General features: G+C 43.5%; 5 protein-coding genes across 10 annotated transcripts in view; 2 read left to right on the top strand and 3 right to left on the bottom strand.

The window, feature by feature from the left end:
- celsr1a (cadherin EGF LAG seven-pass G-type receptor 1a) overlaps positions 1-4602 on the bottom strand; it is a 117269-nt gene extending 112667 nt beyond the window's left edge. For all 6 annotated transcript variants that reach the window (XM_085768654.1, XM_085768657.1, XM_085768656.1 and 3 more), the window contains exon 1: positions 850-4602. In XM_085768654.1, coding sequence (XP_085624780.1) covers positions 850-4390 — 3541 coding nt within the window. In that variant the 5' untranslated portion in view covers positions 4391-4602. The remainder of the gene's footprint in view (positions 1-849) is intronic.
- A 3486-nt stretch (positions 4603-8088) lies between these two features.
- Positions 8089-13930, bottom strand: trmu (tRNA 5-methylaminomethyl-2-thiouridylate methyltransferase). The gene is made up of 11 exons (XM_085769412.1): positions 13715-13930; positions 13379-13544; positions 13167-13273; positions 12715-12837; positions 12443-12615; positions 12289-12342; positions 12110-12176; positions 11439-11539; positions 11085-11229; positions 8452-8534; positions 8089-8296 (listed from the first exon to the last, which is right to left on the bottom strand). The coding sequence occupies exons 1-11, from the start codon at positions 13794-13796 to the stop codon at positions 8147-8149; spliced, it is 1251 nt and encodes a 416-aa protein (XP_085625538.1). The 5' UTR covers positions 13797-13930; the 3' UTR covers positions 8089-8146.
- An 83-nt stretch (positions 13931-14013) lies between these two features.
- LOC146963120 (uncharacterized) lies at positions 14014-16057 on the top strand. The gene is made up of 7 exons (XM_085769413.1): positions 14014-14070; positions 14317-14494; positions 14583-14764; positions 14907-15037; positions 15193-15341; positions 15459-15548; positions 15689-16057. The coding sequence occupies exons 2-7, from the start codon at positions 14317-14319 to the stop codon at positions 15928-15930; spliced, it is 972 nt and encodes a 323-aa protein (XP_085625539.1). The 5' UTR covers positions 14014-14070; the 3' UTR covers positions 15931-16057.
- Positions 16058-16812: 755 nt separating this feature from the next.
- tprkb (Tp53rk binding protein) lies at positions 16813-18431 on the bottom strand. Its single transcript, XM_085768848.1, has 4 exons — positions 18179-18431; positions 17932-18054; positions 17267-17443; positions 16813-17136 (listed from the first exon to the last, which is right to left on the bottom strand). Exons 1-4 carry the CDS (start codon positions 18317-18319, stop codon positions 17050-17052), a joined length of 528 nt encoding a protein of 175 aa, XP_085624974.1. The 5' UTR covers positions 18320-18431; the 3' UTR covers positions 16813-17049.
- Positions 18432-18615: 184 nt separating this feature from the next.
- alg10 (ALG10 alpha-1,2-mannosyltransferase) lies at positions 18616-21631 on the top strand. Its single transcript, XM_085769378.1, has 3 exons — positions 18616-18988; positions 20147-20344; positions 20434-21631. Exons 1-3 carry the CDS (start codon positions 18824-18826, stop codon positions 21493-21495), a joined length of 1425 nt encoding a protein of 474 aa, XP_085625504.1. The 5' UTR covers positions 18616-18823; the 3' UTR covers positions 21496-21631.
- Positions 21632-23635: the final 2004 nt, after the last annotated feature.

The following is a 23635-nucleotide window of genomic DNA, read 5'->3' as shown; positions in this document are numbered from 1 at the left end:
TGTGTGTGTGTGTGTGTGTGTGTGTGTGTGCGCGCGCTTGTGCTGTGCCGGTTAAGGTGTGAATTTCCAAGTGTTTGCATTTGTCTAATCTTTAACTTTAAAAGAACAAAGTCTGCTTCTGCAGTGGAAAAAACAGCAACTTGATGCAAATTCTTTGGTCTAGGTCTAACAATAACAAACCCTTCGTACTGAAACCTGTTCAAAAAACCACATTCTGGATCTAAAAACCACTTTCCTTCCAAACCTGGGATAGCTCCAAGTGTAGAAAGACTTTGAAAAGCAGGGAAAGTTGCTTGGGTGAAATCCCTGGAGACATCTTGCCACAAGATGTTCATCAACTTCCTTGCAGAACACCTACAAAAGTCTGCAGCATCTTCTAAAAATGCAGCCTATATACATAAAGAGGGGGTGGGGGGGATTAACTTCCACTATATGCATGTGTGAGTTCCTACTTGTGACAGAAACCCACATATTTGAAACAACAAAGCGGTTCAGTTGTGAGGGTGCCCTGCTAATAGCACCTTTTTATTACCCCGACCAACCACTTGCACACAATGAATTTATCACCCACATGACACCAAAGCAGCACAACCGGATCCTGCAGAGAGCCTGCAGCAAACACTGACTGAACATACAGTCAACACTATACCTGAAACCTGGCCGCACTTTCTATTCAACTGAAAATTAAATGATACATCACACATGGTGACTCAGATTTCTGTCTTTGAACAACCTATCCAACTTTGCTTGCATGTACAAATACTAACATGTTGCATGACAAAACACAAGAAACCTCAGAGAAAAAGAAACAGTTTGCAAATAAATAGATAAAAGACTTGAACTCCTTACCTGTCACAGTAATGATCATGGGGGCTTCCAGCGGCCGGTCATTGTCCAGGTCCCTGCTCAACCTCAGGTCACCGGTGTCCTCATTCAGCAGCAGCAGTTGGAGTTCATTTCCAGACTCAAACTTGTACCTTAGCTTGTCCGATACATCCGGGTCGTGAGCTGGTACCTTTCCTATTATTCCTGATGGAAAACTGTTGGATTTGTTGGTGACGTAGTTATTGAAAATAATCTCAAAGTCCTGCAGGACAGGCGGATTGTCATTCATGTCTACCAGGCGGATGTGGACGGTGGCTCTGCTCACCAGTGGTGCTGAGGTGGCCTGGACCACAATAACATACTCTGTTTTAATTTCATAATCCAGATCTATGAGTGGAGTGAGGTCACCATTAAAAATGTCCAGTTGGAAAACTTCAGGGATATTCCCCTCTACGATTTGATACATAATCTGAGCGTTGGTGCCCTCATCGGGATCGGCGGCAGAGATCCGAGCCACGACTGACCCAACAGGGCTGTTCTCCTGCACGTTAATGAAAAGTTCATCCTTCTCAAACACTGGAGCGTTGTCATTTATGTCCTGGACAACAACGTGAATGGAAACAGCTGCTTTCAGTGGTGGAACTCCCTTATCTACAGCATAAGCCTTTAGATTGTACACAGGGACGTTCTCCCGGTCCAGTTTGCGAGCGGTTCTGATGATACCAGAGTATGGTTCGATGAAAAAATCCCCGTCCCCATCATCGCCTCCCTGAAATGTATAGCTCAACCGGCCGTTAGATCCAGAGTCTCTGTCTGAAGCAGAGATCTGGAGAACACTGGTGTAGACAGGTGCATCTTCGAATACAGTCCCCTGGTACATATCTCTGAGGAACTGTGGAGTGTTATCATTGGCGTCAAGGATGATAATCTCCACATAGGTGGTGTCAGATTTCTGAGGGATACCATTGTCTCTGGCAATGATGGCTAATGTGTAGGAGGCCTGGTCTTCATAGTCGATCTCCATTTGCGTTGTGATGGCACCAGTATCTGGGTCGATTTTAAACTGAGGAACATTGTCTTCCATCACATATGTGATTCGAGCATTTTCCCCCGTGTCCTCGTCCGTCGCACTGATCACCACCACGGTGGAGCCTACTGGTTTCTCTTCACTGAGCATCACCTGGTAGTTGGCACTTTGGAAGACGGGTCGGTGTGTGTTGGCGTCTGTCACGTTGATGAACACCTGAGCCGTGTCATAGCGTGTTCCATCGCTGGCGGTGACCGTCAGGACATATTGGCGTTCCTGCTTGTAGTCTAACGGGAGGGCTAAGGTGATGAGGCCACCGCCGCTCTGGCTAGTGATGGCAAAGCGGTTCCTGGTGTTGCCACTGGAGATCTGATAGGTCACCACGCTGTTGACGTCCCTGTCCACGGCTGTCACCGTCAACACGCTGGTGCCAACCACGGCGTCTTCGTTGATTTTCAGGGAGTAGGTTTTCTCTGTAAACGTGGGCACGTTGTCGTTCACATCCAGGACCGTGATGCTGACGCTGGCAGATGATGACATCACAGGTATTCCATGATCTCTCGCCTCCACGCCGAACGCGTAGAAGTCAGTGGTCTCTCTGTCAAGCTCCTCGCTCACAGTGATCCAGCCCGTGCTGTTGTTAATGGTGAATGGAAACCCAGGTGTGGTATCAGTGAGCCGATACTCCAGACGGGCATTCTCTCCTGAATCGCCGTCAATAGCTTGAATGTGAATCACAGAGTAACCAATGGCCACATTTTCCAACACAGTAGCCTGGAAAGGTGTGCTGACAAACATGGGAGCGTTGTCGTTCACGTCCACCACCTGCACCACCACCATTCCTGTGCCATTGATCAGTGGAGGCCTGCCACCGTCCTGAGCTTTAATCCGCAGATTATACTCCCGAATCATCTCATAGTCCAGAGGGTTGATGACATCAATCACGCCGGTGGGAGAGTGGATGTAGAACTGTCCTTTAACGTTACCACTGATGATGCTGTAATGGACCTTGGCGTTGTTCCCCTCATCTTTGTCGGTGGCCTCCACCTGGATGACTTTGGTGTTGACCGCCACGTTCTCCGGGACCTGCACCACGTACCTCTTTTCACTGAACTGTGGGTAGTTGTCGTTCTCGTCCTCCACTGAGATGTTGACGGTGGCGGTGGCGCTGCGGGGACCAGGGTCTTTGCCCTGGTCGTTGGCCTCGACGATCAGCTGGTACTGGGCCCGGGTCTCCCTGTCAGGTCGCTCTCTGATCCTCACCAGTCCATTCCGTGGGTCGATTTCAAACACAGAGTTAACTCCGTCGCCATTCACTATTTTATAAATCATGTTGGCATTGGAGGGTGCGTCCCCATCTGTGGCTCGGATTGTCATCACTTCAAAGCCCACCTCTACATTCTCCCGGATGCTGACCCGGTATTCGGTCTGCTCAAACACCGGGCCGTGGTCATTAGTGTCACTCACAGTGACAGTGAGGTAAGAGGTGGCAGATCTTTTAGGGGTGCCATTGTCGGTCACAGTGACTTTAAAAACATGAGTGTCTTTGACTTCTCTGTCTAATGGCTGGACGGTGCTTATGCTCCCTGTCTGGGAATCGATCTCAAAAAAGTCATTGGACCTGCTGTCAAACAAGGCCTCCATGCTGTACTCCAGTCTCCCTGCCTCTCCATCATCCGGGTCAGTGGCTTTCAGGGTGATGACGCGCGTGCCCGTCGGCTCGTTCTCGGGCACGGACACCTGATAGTTGGGGAGCTGGAACTGGGGAGACGCGTTTACCTGTCGCTTCCCCCTGCTCCGGATCGGTTTGCCAGACTTTTTCTGGACGGTTTCTGGCCAGGATCCGTGACGTGTCGGCGCGTCGTGGACGAGCGTCAAACTCAGCTGCACAAAGAGTCGGCCGCCTGCGGAGCTGTGCAGCGCGCAGCGCAGCTTCACACCGGGCTGTCCTCTGCGCTGCAGGCACAAGTCATTGGCCAGGAACAAATCCCCGTTTCTGAACACTGCTCCAAACTCTTCCCCAACACAGTCAGTGTCCGACAGGGCGATGCTCCGCGTAAACTCGGGCAAAAGTCCTGTTACATTCAACAGCAGTTTACCTGCGGGTAAGCAGGAAGTTGCCTCAAGTTGTGAAAGGTGTTTGATGTGAATGTCTGGCTTACCTGACGCATTCTTTCTCTTGTATTTAATAAAACAGTCCTGGCCGTGGACAAACACGTTAAAGTGTGTCAGAATAACGTCCCCTGACTCCGAGGAACCTGTCCACAAATAAACAGGCGCTGGGCTCCTCTGTGTGTGCGCGCACTGAACTTTCCGGGACAGACGAATGACCCCATCGCGTCTCCCCACTTGGAACAAGCTCTGGGTGAACTTTGGGGATAAAGTCCTGTCTATTTTATAAGTCCATCCAGGGCCGAGAGACAGGTTTGCCAGAACGGTCCCGGGCTGTAAAGTCTCCGAAAGGTGCATCTCCATACATCCCGCAAGCGGCACGTTGAACAGGACACAAACCCAAATCCAATACATCGGTGACTCCATGCTTGTAAACCTGCCAGATCCCACTCAACTTCACCGAAACTCCTCCGCAAAAGCATTAACTCTCCCTCTCCCAGCACCGCGTCTTGCTTTTATCCCTCATTGTGAAGTTTTTTAACGTGGAAAAAGACGCTCGGTATCCATAGTCTCTGTGTCCACGGCGCGCAGCGGCTGCGTTAACCCACACTGAGTTTAAAATGAGTACAAAATGGCTCCGTAGCTCTCCTCCTCCTCCTCCTCCTGCTGCTGCTGCTCTCCTCCTCAGAGGCTGATTACCATAAACCTGCTGTGTTCCCCCTTTGGAACGCTTTCACGAAGAGGAGGGGGGGCTTTTCTCATGGAGATTTAGGAAGTGGCCCTGACCGGGTGACCAATGCGCGCAAGTGTATTGTTATTACAATGTATTGAGAGTTGGGTATAAAAATCCTAATGTCCCTCCCCAAACTCCTGTATATTACAAAAGACATGAAAAGTAGCTAAACAAAGACCTCAAGTCCACAATCTTGCGATTTTTTTTGTCATGTCTCTTAACAATCACACAGCTGCTGCTTTGTTTCTGTGAGTGTCATTTTAAAACAAGGTAAACAGTTTGACTATGACTCAATCTGTAAAATAACTGCTGATCCAAACACACTCATGCTTCAACTTTATGAGCCACATAATCAATAAGTGATTACTTAAATCAATGTGACTTGTGGTCCGAGTTCATCATAATCATTATGATACTTATTAGGAAAATGAGATCTTGTGATCTTGTGTGGCTACTTTTAAAGTAAAGGTTACAGTGAGCTTTAAATTTAATAGAGAAAAGTATGTGTTGATCCAGTAGGTTATCATTTTTTGTTTTTAGAAAATTGTTCAGCTTCATTTCTTTTTTTGTTTGGCAACACCTTTTTTTTTTTTTTTTTACTGTTATTTGTGTTTCAGCTATGGAGTTTCTATGGAGTTTTTCCTCAGTTGATGTGAGGGTCTAAGGGCAGAGGATGTTGTTGTGATGCCATGTAAAGCCCTTTGAGACAAACTGTTGGTAAAAAACGGGCTATACAAATAAAATTGCCTTGCCTTGCCTTGCCTTGCCTCGCCTTAGCCTCTATGTTCTGTCACATTTCTTTTTCTACATAAGACAAAAATAGTTTTAAACTAGTGAGAAGGAAACTTTTGAAAATATGTTCAAAATGTTCTCTTTTCTGAGATGGATAATAAACACAGAACGGCAGATCTGAATAATTAGGCTGTAATTAGAATTCATTAAAATAAACTATGTATTGTAAATGTAAACAAAGGTGACTGGAGAAAACAGGTTCAGAGATGAAGGTGGTGTAATAGCGCCCCCATGTGGATAAATGACCGTAGAACTACTGATGTACACATGGTGCATACATACTGCTCTTCCAGTGATGAACACCTGCACCTAACTACAACAACATACAGCCTCAGTTTTCCCACCTTCATGTCGTCATGACATCATCAACAGATCCATCAGCTGTACTTTGAAGCTGCCTGTTCTACCCCGTCACAAAGGTTTAATTTAGATGCACACAGTCGGTACCTCCACCCACTACATACCATCAGTTTAGATCCACATTGACACCAACTACTGCTGCCTCCACAGAAATCCAGACCCATCAGATTTCCCTGTCCTTACCTTGTCCAGTGCAGTGCTGGTGAGTCCTTGTCCACTGCAGCATCAGGTTTCTGTCCTCAGCTGACAGGAGAGGAGACTGATGTGGTTTGTGTTGTTGCCCATCCACCCCAAGGTTTGACATGATGATGCCCATTCAGAAGCTTCTCTGCTCATCACAGTGGTGCAACCCCACTGCTGCAACATGACTGGCTGACTGGATAATGACAGGAATAAGCAGGTGCACACACAGGTGTTCCTTATTAAAGAGGAACTATGCAAGATTTTTACCTCAACTCTGCTACATTTGTATTTGATTAAAGCAGAAGTAAGTGATCCAGTGGTTTTGGCTAACTTCCTGTCAGCCGATGGAGTTAGCAGTCCCCGCCCTCGTCCCTACGTCACCACATTCACGCGCATCCCTTGGCTGCACACACAGAGAGGACCGCCCCATTATGCCGTTCTCTCTCCTCATTGGATAAAGGTTGTAGGATACAAGGAAAGTTTTCTCCTCGGCTTACAGCAGAGCAGAGTGACTGACAGACCCGTGTTTCAGACCAAACACTCTATATAAGTGATTGCTGTCGGAAGATATAATTATTTAAGACTTATATTAACACAAATATTCCGCTTACTTCTGATTTAATTTCTTGCCGGTGTCTTTGTAAACGAATGCACATGTTAGCAACACAGAGGAAAAGAAACAGAACTTGCATAGTTCCCCTTTAAGTGCAGGGTGAGTGTGTAGTGACTCAGACCAATGAAAACAAATCAACATGTTCTCATCACATTTATTTAACTGTTTGTGAGTGTTCCAGTATTTACAGCTCATAGTTTAGGTCAACGATGCTCCCCAAAGAAAAAAGGCACTTGGAAATTTCAAAACATCAATATGCATTATAAAACATTTTAAATTATTTAAAATATTTAAAACATAACTGCTAAAAAGACACAAACAATTCTAACAGTGGTTGTTTTTGGTTTCATATTTGGCTGCAATTGTTTGTTACCATGTCTTGTTGGTCAATAACTGAACACCTTTTTCACCTTAAATGTGAAAAACTAATAATACAAAAGTGTTGGAGTGAGACCTCAGCATTTTATTTCTACTTTAGTGTTTCGGTAATGATTCATTTAATTAAAAAAAGAAGAAAAAACTGTCTGGTTTTGTGAATACGGTAGTGTCACAGTAATACTGATCATCACTATCATCAACATCAAATACTAAAATTTGGCTCAAGTGGATGTTAAATATTGAAACACATGAACCTAAACTGTTTTTATTAGACCTAGAGAGGTTTGCTTGCAGCTCAGAGGATCGATGAACACGACAGATGATCAGAGATGAGGTTAAGGAGGAGGGAGTTTGACTCAGTATTTCAGTTGTGGTCATTACAGATTCAACGAAGACTGTCATTTGTGGATCCACATGATAATCAAATATCATTTATTACATTGCCCATATCCTACACCAAGGTTCTTTGTTGACTGTTTTGAATCAACTGAAACAAAATTCACAGCTATTTTCTTTAAAAAATAAAGGTAATTTTGATTTTTACAGCTTCTTCAACTCTTAAAGATAGAGTCCCTCAGTATTTCCTATCTGGATGTTATTTTGTAAATGCATCCAGCAGAGTGTTTTCTTGAACAGATCAGATCAATCGGGATATTGATCAGTTATCCAACCCTACTTTCGTACCTGTGGTAAACTTTTTTTAGGTGCCACTTGCTCTCAAACACAACAGAATGAGTGACACCATGTTGTTCATTTACCAGAGAATAAATAACAACAAACTGTTTGTGAAACAGACCCTCTACCTGTGGTGATGGCGACCTGACGATGATGTTAGAAGTCATAAGTAAACCGAGTTATTTTTACTTGTAACCATCTTATTTTAGCTCAAGTTTAAAATCCAAAGCCACTTCCACTTGGATGTGGATGATTTCTCTGAGCAGGAAGCTCCGTGTGTCATCATGACTGTTGGGATGTCAAAGTTGAGCATTTTAAAAACACAACCAACCATCTATGGCCACCTCAAATATCCAGCAGAGGTGAAAGGTCACAGAGCCCTTTTTCCCCCCATGAACAGAGTTGCTCTACCTAATGTTCCACAGACACACGGCGCTGTGATGTCATCTCAGCTGGCCGGTTCGGGGCTCGGCTGCTCCTTGTGCTGTGCTGCTGCCATCAGCCGCTCTCGGCCCTTCTGCAGTGTGTGCTCACTCGGCCCCAGCTGGATGATCTTCCCACTGCCCAGACACTCGTCTCCTTTGTAGAGCACAGCGAACTGGAGAAGACATTACAGGATGTGTAAAAACAATCATATTCCTAGATGAAGGAACTGAATGTATATTTATACATCTTTCAGTTCTATACCGAGAGTAACAGTTAATTCTTTATAATCTTCATCATATTCTGAAACACACATGTGTCAGCTGTTACCTGTCCAGGTGTCAGAGCTCTGACCGGCTGTGAGAGTGAGATCCACACAGAGCCGTCCATGTTCAGAGTCACTGTGCACGGAGCTGGAGAGCACAAAAAAGCATCATATCTCTTGTAGGCAAAACTCTCTCTCTCTGAAAATAAGTGGAGTCTAGGTGTAAAGTAAAATGAAAAACAAGAAAACTTAAAGGGATAGTTAAACATTTTGGCAAATTAGCCCATTGCCATAATCCCTATAGTTTTAGGAGTAGGTTTGTTACCTTTAATTGTTGTTTTCGAGGCAAATGCAGAGACTGCTTGCCGTAAAACTGTCCCCTCGAAAACAACTCTGTCTGATAACGTTGTGTTATTATCTCATAGTGTGGTGAATGTGCAGGTCACAACTTGTCCACCAGAGCGTTGTGGAGTTGTTGGATTGTGTATTTGATGAGTTTGATGAGGGAAACCAAGAAATCCCATGAGCCTCCGTAGCGTAGCTTTGAGCAGCTCACGGCTCTGCTCCGCCGTTCTAAAAATAGCTTGCACCGACAATTATAGGTAACGAACCTACTCCTAAAACTATAGGGATTATGGCAATGGGCAATTTGAACAAAGAAAAAGGCTCACGCACATCCAGAGTGTAGCCAGGTGCTGAGTCCAGGGAGGTGAACAACAAAAAGAAGACACAATGTAGCTCCCAAGTTTACAAACATTTATTAGAGGACTACATGAAAACGAGACAGCATTTCGAGCATTGAGCTCTTCGTCAGGTCAATTAGGACAGTTGCTTTCAGGTGTTCTTTAAAGGGATAGTTCACCCAAAATACAAATTGCACTCATTATCTACTCACTCTCATGCGGACTAAGGGCTGGGAGAAGTTTCAGAGTCCTCCGTGGCTTCTCTGAGTTACAGGGGGTCTCGGCGTAGCAGTGCATGTCAATATAATGGTTGCAAATGGATACCACTTTTCTTCGTGACAAAAAGACACACCAAAAACATCCATGCTGCTCGTATGTAATGTCCGTCTTGTATTGAAGCCCCGAAATGCGAAATTGTTCCGAAAAAAATTAAATAAGTCTATATTTCAAGCTTGTTTGTAGCGGAAGCTCCTCTTCCTGGTTCGTCCAAATCTCGCGCGATTTGGAGCCATTTGCAACCGTTATATGGACATGCACTGCTACGCCGAGACCCCCTGTAACTCCAACTAACTGAAGCCACGGAGGACTCTGAAACTTCTCACAGCCCTTAGTCCACATGAGGGTGAGTAGATAATGAGTGCAATTTGAACTTTGGGTGAACTATCCCTTAAAGTAGATACACAGGATCCACCCATGGGCATGGATGAGTAGGCACCACCGGCACATGACAATAGTCAGTACGTTTACATGCAGAGCTTAATCGAGCTATGCTCAAAATTCGATTTTGGCGTCTAATCTGACTTCTGTCCTTGTGTCAATTTACATGCAACTGAGACAATCGAATAACTGACGGGGTCCGCCCCCTCATGCGGCGTCACCCGTTGTTTCAGCGGGTTAATACGTCCCCCTGTCCTGTTGACTTTTCTGTCACATCGTAAAAAACTGAATATAAACAACTTATAAGCTTAATAATAAATCCTCAACTGCAGTTCCCGACCAGACGCGCCAGTCTGGGCCGGATTCACGGTGAGAATAGGATACAGGCTTCCTTTTCTCTCTCAATTTCAGTTTCAATTCAATTTAACAAGCTTTATTGGCATGACTGTCAGTACAATATTGCCAAAGCGTTACAAAAATATGTGTCCATGTTGGATTTTTTTTTCTTTACTTTGCCGGGTTCGGGCGGCTTCTCTGCTCCACTTTGTGCCGTCTCTACTGTTGTGGAGCATGCGCACCACATGCATTGTCCAGCTTCAGTCCGACTAAGGCGTATACATGACGGAGAAAATCGAATTCCAAACGCATTATCTGGGTGTCTTAATCGGAGTTCTCCAACTCCGATTTCAGTCGGACTAAGGTGTTTACATGCACTTCAGTTGTCCAGTTATAGTCGGATTAAGTGTGCGTTCACACCAAAAGCTTCCAAAGCGTCAAAAACGCCGGAAGTCAATTCATTTTCAATGAGAGCCCGGCGACACCGAGCGTCCAAAGCGTCAACAGGCGTCGCCGCGCTTCCAAAGCGTCCAAAGCTTCCAAAGCTTCCAAAGCGTCCAAAGCGTCACCAGATGAGAAGTTGAGCCGTGGTTAACTTTAAGGTAATGAGCTATGACGCGGTTAAGCGGCAACCGGCGGCAGCCTGTCAGAATAGAGATGTCCGTCGGCTGCCTTTTTTTTCTTTTTTTTGTATTTCGGCTCCCCAATGACCAGCGCGATCGAACTTTGACATCAGTCACGTGACGAGTGGCCAAAGCGGCTGAAAATATTTGCCGTTTTGGGAGCTGTCTTGTCTGACGCCCACCCTCGAGCGTTTATGACGCTTTGGAAGCTTTTGGTGTGAACGCACAGTAAGGCAATAATTGGGTTTTTTCAAGTGTCATGTAAACGTACTGAGTGATGTGTGAGTGAGTGGCCAATTTGCCAAAATGTTGAACTATCCCTTTAAGTACATCACTTGTGAAAATGCACTTAGTCACTCTACATTACTGTTTCCAGGTTATAAACAACACAAAACTCACTCAGCGGCATCTGGTGGATGAAGCGGAAGTGACACTCCATCATCTGGGTCCGGGCTAATTCAGGGGGCGGGTCCACTGTCAGCCAATGGAAACGGTCCGTCCGCACCGTGTCACGAAAAAGAGCTGGATGGTTGGTTGCTGGAGCCTGAGGTTTCACAGGAGATTTAAGTGAGGAACAGGAAAGTTTATGCTGAGTTTCAAATTTCCAGATGGTCTCTTTAAAATTAAATATAAAAACATTGAATTCCATGGCAGAAATTTGACAGGTGCGGAAGAGAAGCAGCTATCAACTGTGTGGTGTAAAGAGGAGGCTGCAGCAGAAGGCAAGGAAGACACAGACACAGACTCTCTCACCACAAACACATCTCCTGTTGAAATGTCTTTGTCCACCACAAACCAGGCGTCTCTCTGTCCTCCTATCCTCGCCCTCTGGCCCAGTGTCAGAGTGAACCAGCCTGCATGGACACACAAAGTCAGGAAAACATCAAGAGAAAGAGAAGATAAGATGAGCCTTTATAGTCTCCTGAGGTGGAGAAATTCATCTTGGGCATTTGAGAGATATAGACAGATACATAAAATCAATAAATAGTTGCCGTCATACACAATAAAAAACACATGTGGCCAAAAAAAAAAAAACACACACAGAGGAAATACATAAAAATGGGATGCCCGATGCTGCACCAATTACATTCATACATCACACACACTCCTCATCCCTTGTCTGTCCCAACCATACTCGCACTTGCAGACACACCCACCCCTCTATGCATGGTATCCATCACTCACACACACCTCTACGCACACAGTAACATGCATAATATTGCCCATTAAAGTAGAAAAGTAAAAAAAAATGATACACTACCCTAGGACACTAAGTCCAATATGATCTGTCTCAAGTTCAACACAGAATATAATAAGGATACAGAGGAGGGTAAAGCAGAAAACAAGATTTCAGGTTCCTTTTAATAAGCTTAAAAATTATTAAAATGTTCAAAATTTGAAAATACCTGACATACAAACAATACCTTTGTGTGTTCCCATTACTTTTCCGTCCTCAATGGAGACAAGGTTTCCTGGTTTAGGCTCCAGATACTGAAAACAGTGGAGAAAAAAATATGTCATTAAATGATGGTTTTTCCAGGCTTTGTAGCAAAACAAGACAAATTGTGATGTGGAACATTATATCAATTGCAGATTTTATCACCTCCAAAATGAAGTTTTCAAAATGTCTCTCTCCAATGAAGCATATGCCCATGCTCTGAAAAAACAAGTTCAGATAAATCAGTTGTTGCAATTATTGTACTTTAAATTTTGAGTTCAAAAACACACTCCCAAATCATAAAACAACGAGTGTTTACCTCCTTCTTCTTAAGAACATGGTGAAGCCCTGCTTCAGCAGCAATCTTTTTGACAAACTCCTTGGTGAGTCCCGCAAGTGGGAACATGGTTTGTCGCAAGGCATCCTGGGAGATCTGACTGAGGAAGAAGGTCTGGTCTTTGAAGAGATCTGCTCCTTTGTACATCCTCACCGCTGGCACAGGGACAACAGGAAACGGAATATGGACACACAGTGAGACTGTCTGACTTTAAAGACCAATGTGAAACTATGCAACAAGAGACCAACACTTACGTTTTCTGATCTCAAATCGATCTCTGAAAAGTGTGGTGCGCGGAGGCGTGTGTGTCTGTTGGAAAACATCTTCATCTTCCTGTGACGTCCTGGCGTAGTGGCCTGTTGCCATGGCATCAGCACCTAAATACACAGGAGCACAACACCTCAGTAAAAAAAATAAATACACAAGTTAGTTTGCATTAATCAATGTAAAAAAAAACAACATTTTATTGGTCTCTATTGGGAGAAATTTGTCTTGGACAAAGGACAATGCTGCAAAACAGTCCAGAAATGCTTCACATGAAGTGCTAAAATGTGCTTCATGTAAAGCAAATTAAGTTGCCCCTTGGTATGAAATGCGCTACATAAATAAAGATGCCTTGCCTAAAAACATGCAATAAATATCAACAAGAATGTCTTCAAGTGCAACATGCATAAGGAGATGTCTGATCAATATGGCCATAACATACCCAGAGTGTGAAGGGCATACTTATGGAAGTGGTTGAATTTGATGTGCTTGTTGCATAGTATATCTGGATTTGGTGTCCTGCCCTTCTCATATTCCTTCAATAGATTACTGAAAGAAAAAAAAATATAACAATAATGTAGATATCATATGATTTATTTCCAATAATAATAGTATTGATAATGGCTCATAATTTAAACACAGGACACCAAATACCTGAAGACTTCATGCCAGTACTCTTTGACATAGGACACTTGATGGAAGGGGATGTCCAGGATCTGACACACTCGGTAGGCGTCCTCACAGTCCTTCTCTGTGGTGCACACCCCGCTTTCATCCAGGGAGTCCCAGTTCTTCATGAACACCCCAGTTACATTAAAACCTCCACATGAAAGACAGGACAGGACAGGACAGGACAATGTGGAACTGGGAGAGCACGTGGCCGTCAGCTGCATTTCACAGCTGATGCAAAAAAAAAAATGTCTGTACATATCTGCGGTTCTGACTGTTGTTTTGATGTTTTATTATTGAACCCTAGTGTCATGTACTCACCTCTCCTCCTCAGCAGCAGCGCGGCCACAGAGCTGTCCACTCCACCGGACATGGCGCACACCACGTGTCTCGTCAACCCCATGTTCACTAATTCAACTTTGTAATAAATACTTGTTTTTACCTCTATGGTTTTTACGTATGTAATTAAGTTAAGTTAGCTAACTGAACCCCATTGCCACTTACAGGAGCTGCCATCTTGCAGTCCGTCTTATAATAACCTCCGTCTAGAAACACAAGTCAAACCGGAACCACAACGATGACGGGAGCCGCAAACGGTGTAACACTAAACATTCCGGAGCTGTCACTGGTTTGGACATGGGGTTTGGTTTGGAGTAAAAGAAAAATCCGGGTAAATTGTAAGTTCAGTGGAAAATACAACCAACGTGGCAGAAATGTGTTTTTTATTCATTGTAATACTTAGTCTTACTCTTAATAATTCAACGTTCATGAGCTTTTCTTAATAAATTTTACAAACTACTGAAGAGCGCGAGGACTGCTCACAACTACCAGCAAAGATTATTATTATGGTATAGCTCATAAATGTATGAAATTAAAACTTTCTAGCTGCTGTGTTCCTGATATGTGTGTGTATTGTAATGCAGATGGCCGAGGTGTCTGGAGACGCTGTCACTCTGGATCTATTGCGAGAAGCCAGGGAGACGGTGAGGAGCAGCCCCCTGGGTGTCATCCACACACCCATCATTCCCTGGTGCCAGACCACCCTGCCTCTCAACATAAAGTGCAACGTCCACATCAAACTGGAGAACATGCAGAGAACTGGTCGGAGGGAAACCACTTTGATTCAGTCATCAGATTCTCACAGCTTGTGAACTGACTTGACGTGTTGAATGTGTTTTTTGTTTGACAGGGTCCTTCAAGATCAGGGGGGTGGCCAATCAGTTCGCCAGAAGACCAAAGGATGGCCACTTTGTCACCATGTCTGCAGGGAACTATGGGAAGTCTTTTGCGTACGCCTCAAAACACTACGGGTCAAAGGGCAAAGTGGTGATGCCTGAAACTGCCCCAATGTCCAGATCTATCCTCATACAGGTCAGAGGTCAACTGCTGACCGACTGAAACATACATACAAACACTGACTATACTGGTTATGTTATAGTCATAAATTACCATCACACTTACTTAATGCACCAACTGTTTGTTTTTCAAACGGGACACTAATTCTCTTCCTCAGGGTTTCGGGGTGGAGGTGGAGCGAGTTCCCACCTCTGGTCTGATGAATGTAGTGAACCGCTGTGTTCAAGAGGACAACATGACTTTTCTACACTCATATGACGACCTGGATCTAATAGCAGGACATGCCAGGTACACTCATGTACAAGAACCTATTCATAAATTGGGTTATTAAGGGGTGAATACTCCCTTTTCCATATATTGTCATCCTAATTTTCCAAAAGTTAATTAATGATGGAGATATAAACTTCAAATGTCAAAGCACAATCTGTGTGTATGTTTTCCAGTCTTGGTATGGAGGTTCTGGAGGTGGTTTCTGAGCCTGATGTGGTGGTGGTGTGTTGTGGTGGAGGAGGGCTGCTGGCCGGTGTAGCTGCTGCCATCAAACTGTCCGGCTGTGATAAGACCAGGATCTACGGCGTGGAACCAGAAGGAGGTAAAAAATTTTTAAAAAAAACTCTCACCTACAGCTTTTCAAGGAGATCCTCTGCAGAATAAGAGCAGTCACGGACTTTGGATTTATTATAAGCTTGTGTTTCTGCTTTCAACTCAGCCTGCACCATGTACAAAAGCTTCAATGAGAAGAAGCCAGTGGGCATGGACACCAAGAGCATCGCCTCGGGCCTTGCACCACCGTTTGCAGGTATGCCAAACTTTCTGTGGCCAAGGTCGCTAATTTACTCATCAGAAAACATTTTCTCTGGCTCTTCTTCACTGTGCTCGTCCCACATTTAAAGGTGTAAATAAACCATATGGAAGGTAATGATGTTCTTTGGATCTCAGGCCGGCTGCCCTACGAGCTGTGCCAGCGTTTTGTGCAGGCGATCGTGCTGGTGAGCGATGAGGAGATCAAGGCAGCCGTGTCCACTCTCTATAGGTCTGGACTGGTGGTGGAGCCGTCAGGCTCTGCTGCCTTCGCTGCCATCGTTAACAACAAGATACCCGAGCTGGAGGGGAAGAACGTCGTGTGCATCCTCAGTGGAGGGAACATCGGAAAAGACGAATTGGCTAACTTCCCGGACTGACAGACGCTCAGGCCCCGATTTTATGTAACGAATTCTGACTACTCTGTGCCTATGTGTGGCTGGTGAGGCAGAGTGAAGCTGTAATTGTAGTTAGTTTATGTCTTTTAAATTTGTTGTGATGATTATGGAGATTAATTATGATCAATCATCTATTAATTAATATACTGACCAGATTCCTGTGCCATAAACTGAAGTAAATCAGTATACATTTCATTTTCTCTAGTTTCTTTTAATAAATATCTCAATCTCATGTTTTGAGTATGCAAATTGTGTTGTGCTTTCAGAAAAGCTGTGAATAAAATGTATTTTTAAAGGGCAAAATTGAAAAATAAACATCCAGATTTAAGTTGGGTGATACTCTGTTTTTTTTTTTAAATGGTAGGGTTAATTAAACTCATGCAATGTGATTTAGTATAACAAAGCTAAAGTATACATCTGTCAAATCTGCATCCAAATGTTTCAGACAACCAGTGCATTTAGTATTCTTGTCTTCTTCAGCTGACAGGGTTTGACTGAAATTTGGCTCGACTGTGGTCTTTCATGTCCATGATGTGTGGAAGTTTTTTTTTTTTTTTTTAAATCCTCTAGAGACCAGGTTGATATTTGGCCCAGAGCACTTTGCATTCATTATTCACCACCGCTGGTATGAGACCAGCTTCACATCACTGTCCCCTTCTGTGAAAAATGCCACAGCTTACCTTCAACTTTCAGGAACAAAAAAAAGAAGAAAAAGTCACTGGAAGGTTTCAAAGGAATGAAAGAGAGTTTCTCGTTATGATGTAACACAATGTGCTATAACCTCCATAATACCTCCCGGCTTTGTCCTCGTGTCCCCAGATAAAAATGATGCAAACCAAGTAAAATAAGCAGCAGTAAAGACTAGTTCTTGAAAAGACTTGAAAATAATGTATTTAGTGAGAGAAGGACATAAAGAGGACCTTTTTTTGGAGTTAACACAGATTTGAGTTGAGTGCAAGAAAGACAATATTTTCAGGATTGGCACCTCAAAATGTTGTCGAATGACATTATTAAGAAAAAAAACAGTAACATCTCATATGGGAAAAATATAATAAGTGATCTATAACAAAAGTTATGTCCTGCTCTCATTTGTTGTTAAAGCTACATGACATCCTTGGTGGCCATTCTGCATACTACTGCATCCAGTAGGGTCCCACACTTCTCCTCCTGGGGACTGACTTTGTACAGCTGAAATGGAAACAAAAAGGGGAATAAGCTTTTTAAAACTGCTCCCAAAATCAAGTGGCAAACAATCATGTTGTCAACTAATAAAAGGTCCTCAGTTATCAAAAATAAATTATTCATTTAAGTATAAAACCTTTTTTATCTTTGCCGGGTCTGACAGCGAGGAAACTTCTTCCACTGGAATCTGTTGTCCGTCCACCTTGGCTGTGATGTCCGCCAGGAGCTGCGACTCGTCTTTGTTGTGAACTACGACCACCATCACAGAGTGATCTCCATCGGAGATCCCAAACCTTTTGAAGGCCTCTGAGATCTGCATCATGAAAGACATTGAAAAGATACAAATGTGATGTGAGTGTTTGCATGGACATTTGTCCAAGGATTGACTGATGAACAGGTCTACTGGACACAGACCATGGACCTGAGCTTCAGTTTCAAGTAACTTCACATTACTTGACAACACAGGCAATAATGATCAGACACAAAAGGACTAAACAACAGACAACAAAGTAACTACAAAAAGACACAAAATGCTCATGAAGATGACTGTGGAGGGATGCAAAACAACCACAAAGAGAAAAAAAACAAGGCAAAGGACAAACAAAATTACCATAAGTGACACCAAACAACAACAGAGAGAAATAAAATATTTTTTACGAGACAAAATGACCATACAGACAACTATAAGAGACACAAGAGGTCAAGTTTTAAGGGAATAAATGAACAATAAGGCAGTAAAGGGCTTGTTGCTGCCAGCATCCTTCATGTGCCAAATGTCTAGGTTGTGTTTGTATTACTTACATTATTAGTAGGAGAAAGGTTGAAGATAATCTCTGAGTTCAGACTTCTCGTCTTCATTTTCCCAGTTTTCTGTAAGTGAACAGCTTTATTTGCAGCTACCAGCACCTGGAAAGGATTCACCAGCTGAAAAGAAAGGCTAGTGGTGAATGAAGGGGAAGTTTGCTCTACTGTAGAAACTATCAGCTCTTAGTAAACAAAAACACATGCAGATAATAAGCATATAGGCTGCGTGTTCAATACATCTCACCATTGTAGGGTTGACTAAAGCACCATTTATTTTACCGTCCACGGCACATTGTCGCAACTCTGCGGCATTTTTGACCTCTTTGAAAAGTAACTGCGTCACTCTGTGGTCGGGGAAAAGCTCCAGCTCCTGTGTTAGATGCATGCTTAAAAAAAGAAAAGAAAATCAAAGTTAGTTAGCAGCTCACAGCTATCTCACAGCTATCACCGCGCTTCACGTGAAGTCTGTTTCCTAGTGGGAACCAAAACACTGTGACACACGACCAGAGGTTTCCTCTACGGGGAAGAAAACAATTAACAACCGGAATCAAATCACATTTTTAAAGTATTTTAAAATTCGTCACATGGATGATTATTGTAATTGCAATTTTATATAATTAGCAGCCTAAGCTGTTCTAGCGCGTCATAGGAACTAATATTATAGGAGTTTTCCGGCCGAGTGTGTTTCTACGACGGACCGCCAGCTGTCAAACAGTAAAACTCTTCCGTTTACAAAACAACACAGACTCCAACCAGTTTCCACCTGAACTGAGGCTGTGCAGTGCTTTTTATTTCATAAATAAATGGTCGTTATGCGGTATATGAAACATCACAACATTTAACTTTGGACTGTTTTCACTTTCACGTCGGGGTTTGGTCGTCAGACACGATGGAGAAATTTGAAGGCTACATCTTCACTGCTCTCTGCAGCACCAACTTTCTGGTCTCCTGCCTGCTCTTCTCCAGAGTCACCCGGGAGCAGAGAGACCCGTACATGGACGAGATCTTCCACATCCCACAGGCTCAGAAATACTGCCACGGAAAATTCAGCGAGGTAAAAAAAAAATGTGTGTGTGTGTGTGTGTGTGTGTGTTTGTGTTTGTGTGTGTGTGTGTGTGTGTGTGTGTGTGTGTGTGTGTGTGTGTGTGTGTGTGTGTGTGTGTGTGTGTGTGTGTGTGTGTGTGTGTGTGTGTGTGTGTGTGTGTGTGTGTGACGCGAGCTCGTCATTGTTCAGCGGATTAAGGTTAGCTAGCAGCGCAGCCTTTGTTATTTCTCATGGTGTGGCAGCTTGCACAGCTCTTAATCTCTGTGACTGGACATATAGGAAGACATTAGTGGGAGTTATTATGTGCTCATAATAAAAACATGGTTTTCATGTAGGCTGGCTTTAGTAAGCAAAGGACTGAGGGGAAGGGGGCTTCATTTTAAAGCTATTTTCCAACTAGACATTTTATCACTGATACCATATTTCAAAACATAAGATAGTTCCCCTCCTAACTCCCAGGCTGGTTCAGTGTGAGGTGAAAACATGGAGTCTGCTTCATTTGATTTAGGTCTTCATAAAACAACAGTGGAAATTGGTCTCTGTTTTTGTTTTACTCTGTTAAACCATATTATTATATTATTACATTATAATGTAACTGAGTCTGGAGTCGATTGTGCCCAAATATTTTTATTGTGCTGACCTGGGAGGAATAGTGAGGAGTAGTAGGAATAGTTATTTATTTATTCTTTTTTCTTACCTTTAGTTATAGGCTACATTTTTTCACAAGTCAGAGTCTGTTTTGGTATTTTGCTCTGTAAAATTTGCAGTAATTGGGCTAAAACGTTGTTCCTTTAACCAAGTTCCAAGAGACAGATTAAAACAATAAACTGTAAGTAACAGAGGCTAAAATGTTCTGAATTATATTCCTTAGTGTAGGTAAAGCTCAAAAGACTCCTGGAGCCTACATTTCTCATGATGCAACTAGACATTGTCTGTCATTAAATGCTCATTGCCTACTAATTTCTTATGTTAGCCTAAATTTATTACCCAATATCTGTGTTAATTGTCTTCTCTCAACTTAATCCAAAATAACCCTGGTGACATCACTATGATGTCATCCGACCTACAGACGAGATCACACAACTGTTTCTACATGTCAAGTGAACTTATCTTCATGTGTAAAATTTGCTTGAGCGCTCCTTTAACACGCTGCTGGTCCTTGTGCAGTGGGACCCGATGATCACGACTCTCCCGGGTCTTTACCTCATCTCTGTGGGAGTCATCAAACCGGTGGTGTGGCTGGCTGACCTGACAGGCCAGGTGGTGTGCTCCACGGCCATGCTGCGCTTCATCAACCTGCTCTTCAACTGTGGCAACCTTTACCTGCTCTACCTGCTCATCTGCAAGCTGCACCTCAGGGAGAAGGTGAGACCGGAGGACAATTATCACGCATCAATGATCTTGTTTGTCATTTTCTTGTTCTCAGATTCCCCCCCATGTTTCTTCTCCTACAGACACGAACAACATCACGTCGAGTCCTGTCAGCGCTGTCTCTATCCACCTTCCCCGTGCTCTATTTCTTCAACTTCCTCTACTACACAGACGCTGGATCTACTTTCTTCATCCTCTTCACCTACCTCATGACGCTCTACGGCTGCCACAAGGCCTCGGCGCTGCTCGGCGTCTGCTCGGTGCTCTTCAGGCAGACCAACATCATTTGGGTGGCCTTCTGTGCAGGCACCCTGGTGGCGTCCAAGATGGATGAAGCGTGGAGGGTGGAGCACACCAAAAAGAGGGACGAGAAGTCTCCCCCGTCCCAGGTTCCTCTGTCGTTCAGCGGAGCGAAGAAGATCGTACTTTTCACGCTAGAGTTCCTCACCACACCCAGTCAGGTGAAGGCGGTGCTGCTGGTGGCCTGGCCTTACGCGGTGGTGGGCCTTTGCTTCCTGCTGTTCATGGTGCTGAATGACGGGATCGTGGTGGGCGACAGGACGAGCCACGAGGCTTGCCTCAACTTTCCTCAGCTCTTCTACTTCTTCTCCTTCGCCCTCTTCTTCTCCGTCCCCGTCTCGCTCTGTTACCACCGCGCCCTCCGCTTCCTGCAGGCTCTGAAGAAGCAGCCCCTGTTCTTCCTCTTCGTCGCCGGCGTCTCCGTGCTCCTGGTGTGGAAGTTCACCTTCGTCCACAGGTACCTCTTGGCGGATAACCGCCATTTCCCCTTCTACGTGTGGAAAAAGATTTTCCAGAGGCACGAGCTGGTGCGCTTCTTCCTTGTCCCGGCGTACATGTTCGCCGGGTGGAATTTTCTGGACTCCTTCAAGTCACGCTCGCTCTTCTGGAGCTTGGCCTTCCTGGCCTGTCTCCTGGCTGCGACGGTTCCCCAGAAGCTGCTGGAGTTCAGGTACTTCATTGTTCCCTACCTGATGTACCGGCTGCACATGCCTCTCCCTTCTCTTCCCAGACTCATAGCAGAGTTTGTCCTCTACACGGCGGTCAATGCTGCCACCATTTACCTCTTCATCAGTAAGACATTCCAGTGGCCGGACAGCACGGCTGCACAGAGGTTCATGTGGTGAAGGAAGTGGTGATGCTGCTATCAAATATCAGAAGAACTCAGACATTGATTGGCATCAAATGACTTTCCTGGTGTTGCTTTGCAGAGAAGAACAGCACATGTGACACCTCAGAGGTCAAAGTCTGTGTTACATCTCAGTAACAGACATCAATGGCTCATATTCATTGCAGTTTCTAGAGCAAAACCAACTGGTGTTCAGTTTAATGTACCAGTGCTTTCTACAGCTTCAACTGAGAACCACTGTTGCTAGTTTTAACAGTGGCAACAAATAAACAAAGAAAAGACTTAGTTAGTTTTTTTTCATCATGCTATAACAACGGCTACAAACATTACAGAAGTGCTGCCAGTTCACTGTGAATCCTTTCACAATTACACAAAAATGATCATGAATTTTGTTAATTTTGTAAAAAAAAATAATAATAATAAAAGGTCCAAGTTTTTGGGTGTAAACAATACAGTGATGGTGTTGGTATTGTGAAGTCATTGGTACTGGTGTGGATTTAATTGTACATAAAGGTTGTTCCTACTGTATCTGAACACTTTGAGGTTGAGGTTCTCCTCCAGAGTGGAAAAATCTAAAATCTTGACATTGTTTTGTTTTTTTGAGGGTTTCAAACCGGGTGTGGTCTTCTTATGGAAAACAGTTTTCTACTGTCAGTGTAAATACTGTGTGCATCTCTGTGAAGGGAGCATTGATGAAATAACTGTTGACATGAAATCTGTAAATATGATTCAAGAGACCAAAAATGACAGAGCCATATGTGTGTATAAATATTATTGTCAAAGTTTGGATGTTTTTGTAATGATTGTAAAGATTTTAGATTTTTGCCAGTGAAAAACACAGACGACTTTATAATCTAGAATAAAACTGAAAACAAATGTATGTTTTTCCATTTTTTTTACCCTGATTTGTACTTTGCCAAGCCACAAGACTCTACAAGAGGTGATTCTGAAATGTGTTTGTGTCTGTGTCTGTCATAAAGTATTTTTTTCCACTTCATGGTTTAATTGTAACAGGTTATACATAATCTGTATGTTTCCCCTTTTCTGTCCAGTTAATTTTAGTGGATCTCACAGCTTCATATTGTCTCCAGGCAGAAATCTGGATGTGACATTCTGTAATTAATTTCGTGTAATTCATCTTTTCAGATTTGATTTGATCACTTTTGTTTTCTTTTTTTTCTTTGTAGTTGTTTCGTTTGTATCTGAGTCTTGTTGCTGTGTCCATTTGCTCATTTGTATGTTGCTTATGTTCTACACCTCCTGTCCACCCAGCTCTTTGCTGCTGCCCTGTTGATACAATCTTTGAATAAAATGACTCAAGTCTTAAGTTTATTTATGTTTCTTGCAAATACACACTTTGTCCTGCACTACAAAAACCTGCACTGAATTAAAACGGCAACAAGCATACAGTATTATTGGTTATTGGTTGACCATATTTGCCTTATATATTATATTGCATCTTACTAAATAATACATTTTCAAAAGAACCATTCACATCACATATGAATATTGGGTATAATTGAGTAAACAGGTCTTTTAAATAATGTGGATATATCGCACTGTTGTCATAGAACCACTTCTGATACATGTTTTGAGCTGCCTCAACCTCACATTTCAGCCAGACTCAGACACTAGGTGGAGCTACAGGGCAAAGACTGATGTTCTCCTGACACAAACATGTACTTGAAGCTGGGGAAGGGTATAACCAGTTAGATTTTTGATCATCATTATCTGATCTTCATTAATGAGTTGAACAAAATCAAACATTATGTTCAACTGTAAAAGGCAGCAGTGCTGTCCAACCAAATGAAATTAGATAGAAACTAAGACAGACAAGGAGCAAACCCACACAGCAAAATATATTTCAAATGGAGAATCTGGTATTCTATAATACACCATGATATTAAATCAACTGTTTTGTTGCTCTCATAATAATGTATAGTTTTGATCGCTTTGGAAGTGAGTGCTCATTGTGAGACAAGAGAAAACAAAAGGCATGATGATTGCTCTCTTTCTAACCCATCTCATTACCAGATTCTAATTACAACAAGCAGTCTGGGGCCGACTCACAGGAGAGACTTTAATAAAATCTTACTGGGATGATTATACAAATGTTGATTAGACGATTCACACTCTGA

Source organism: Trachurus japonicus, chromosome 23 (assembly GCF_045865225.1).
Source record: "Trachurus japonicus isolate A0001 chromosome 23, Traja_1.0".
Lineage (NCBI taxonomy): Eukaryota > Metazoa > Chordata > Actinopteri > Carangiformes > Carangidae > Trachurus > Trachurus japonicus.
The sequence above is the reverse complement of the archived record's forward strand: the minus strand, read 5'-3'. Positions and strand labels throughout refer to the sequence as shown.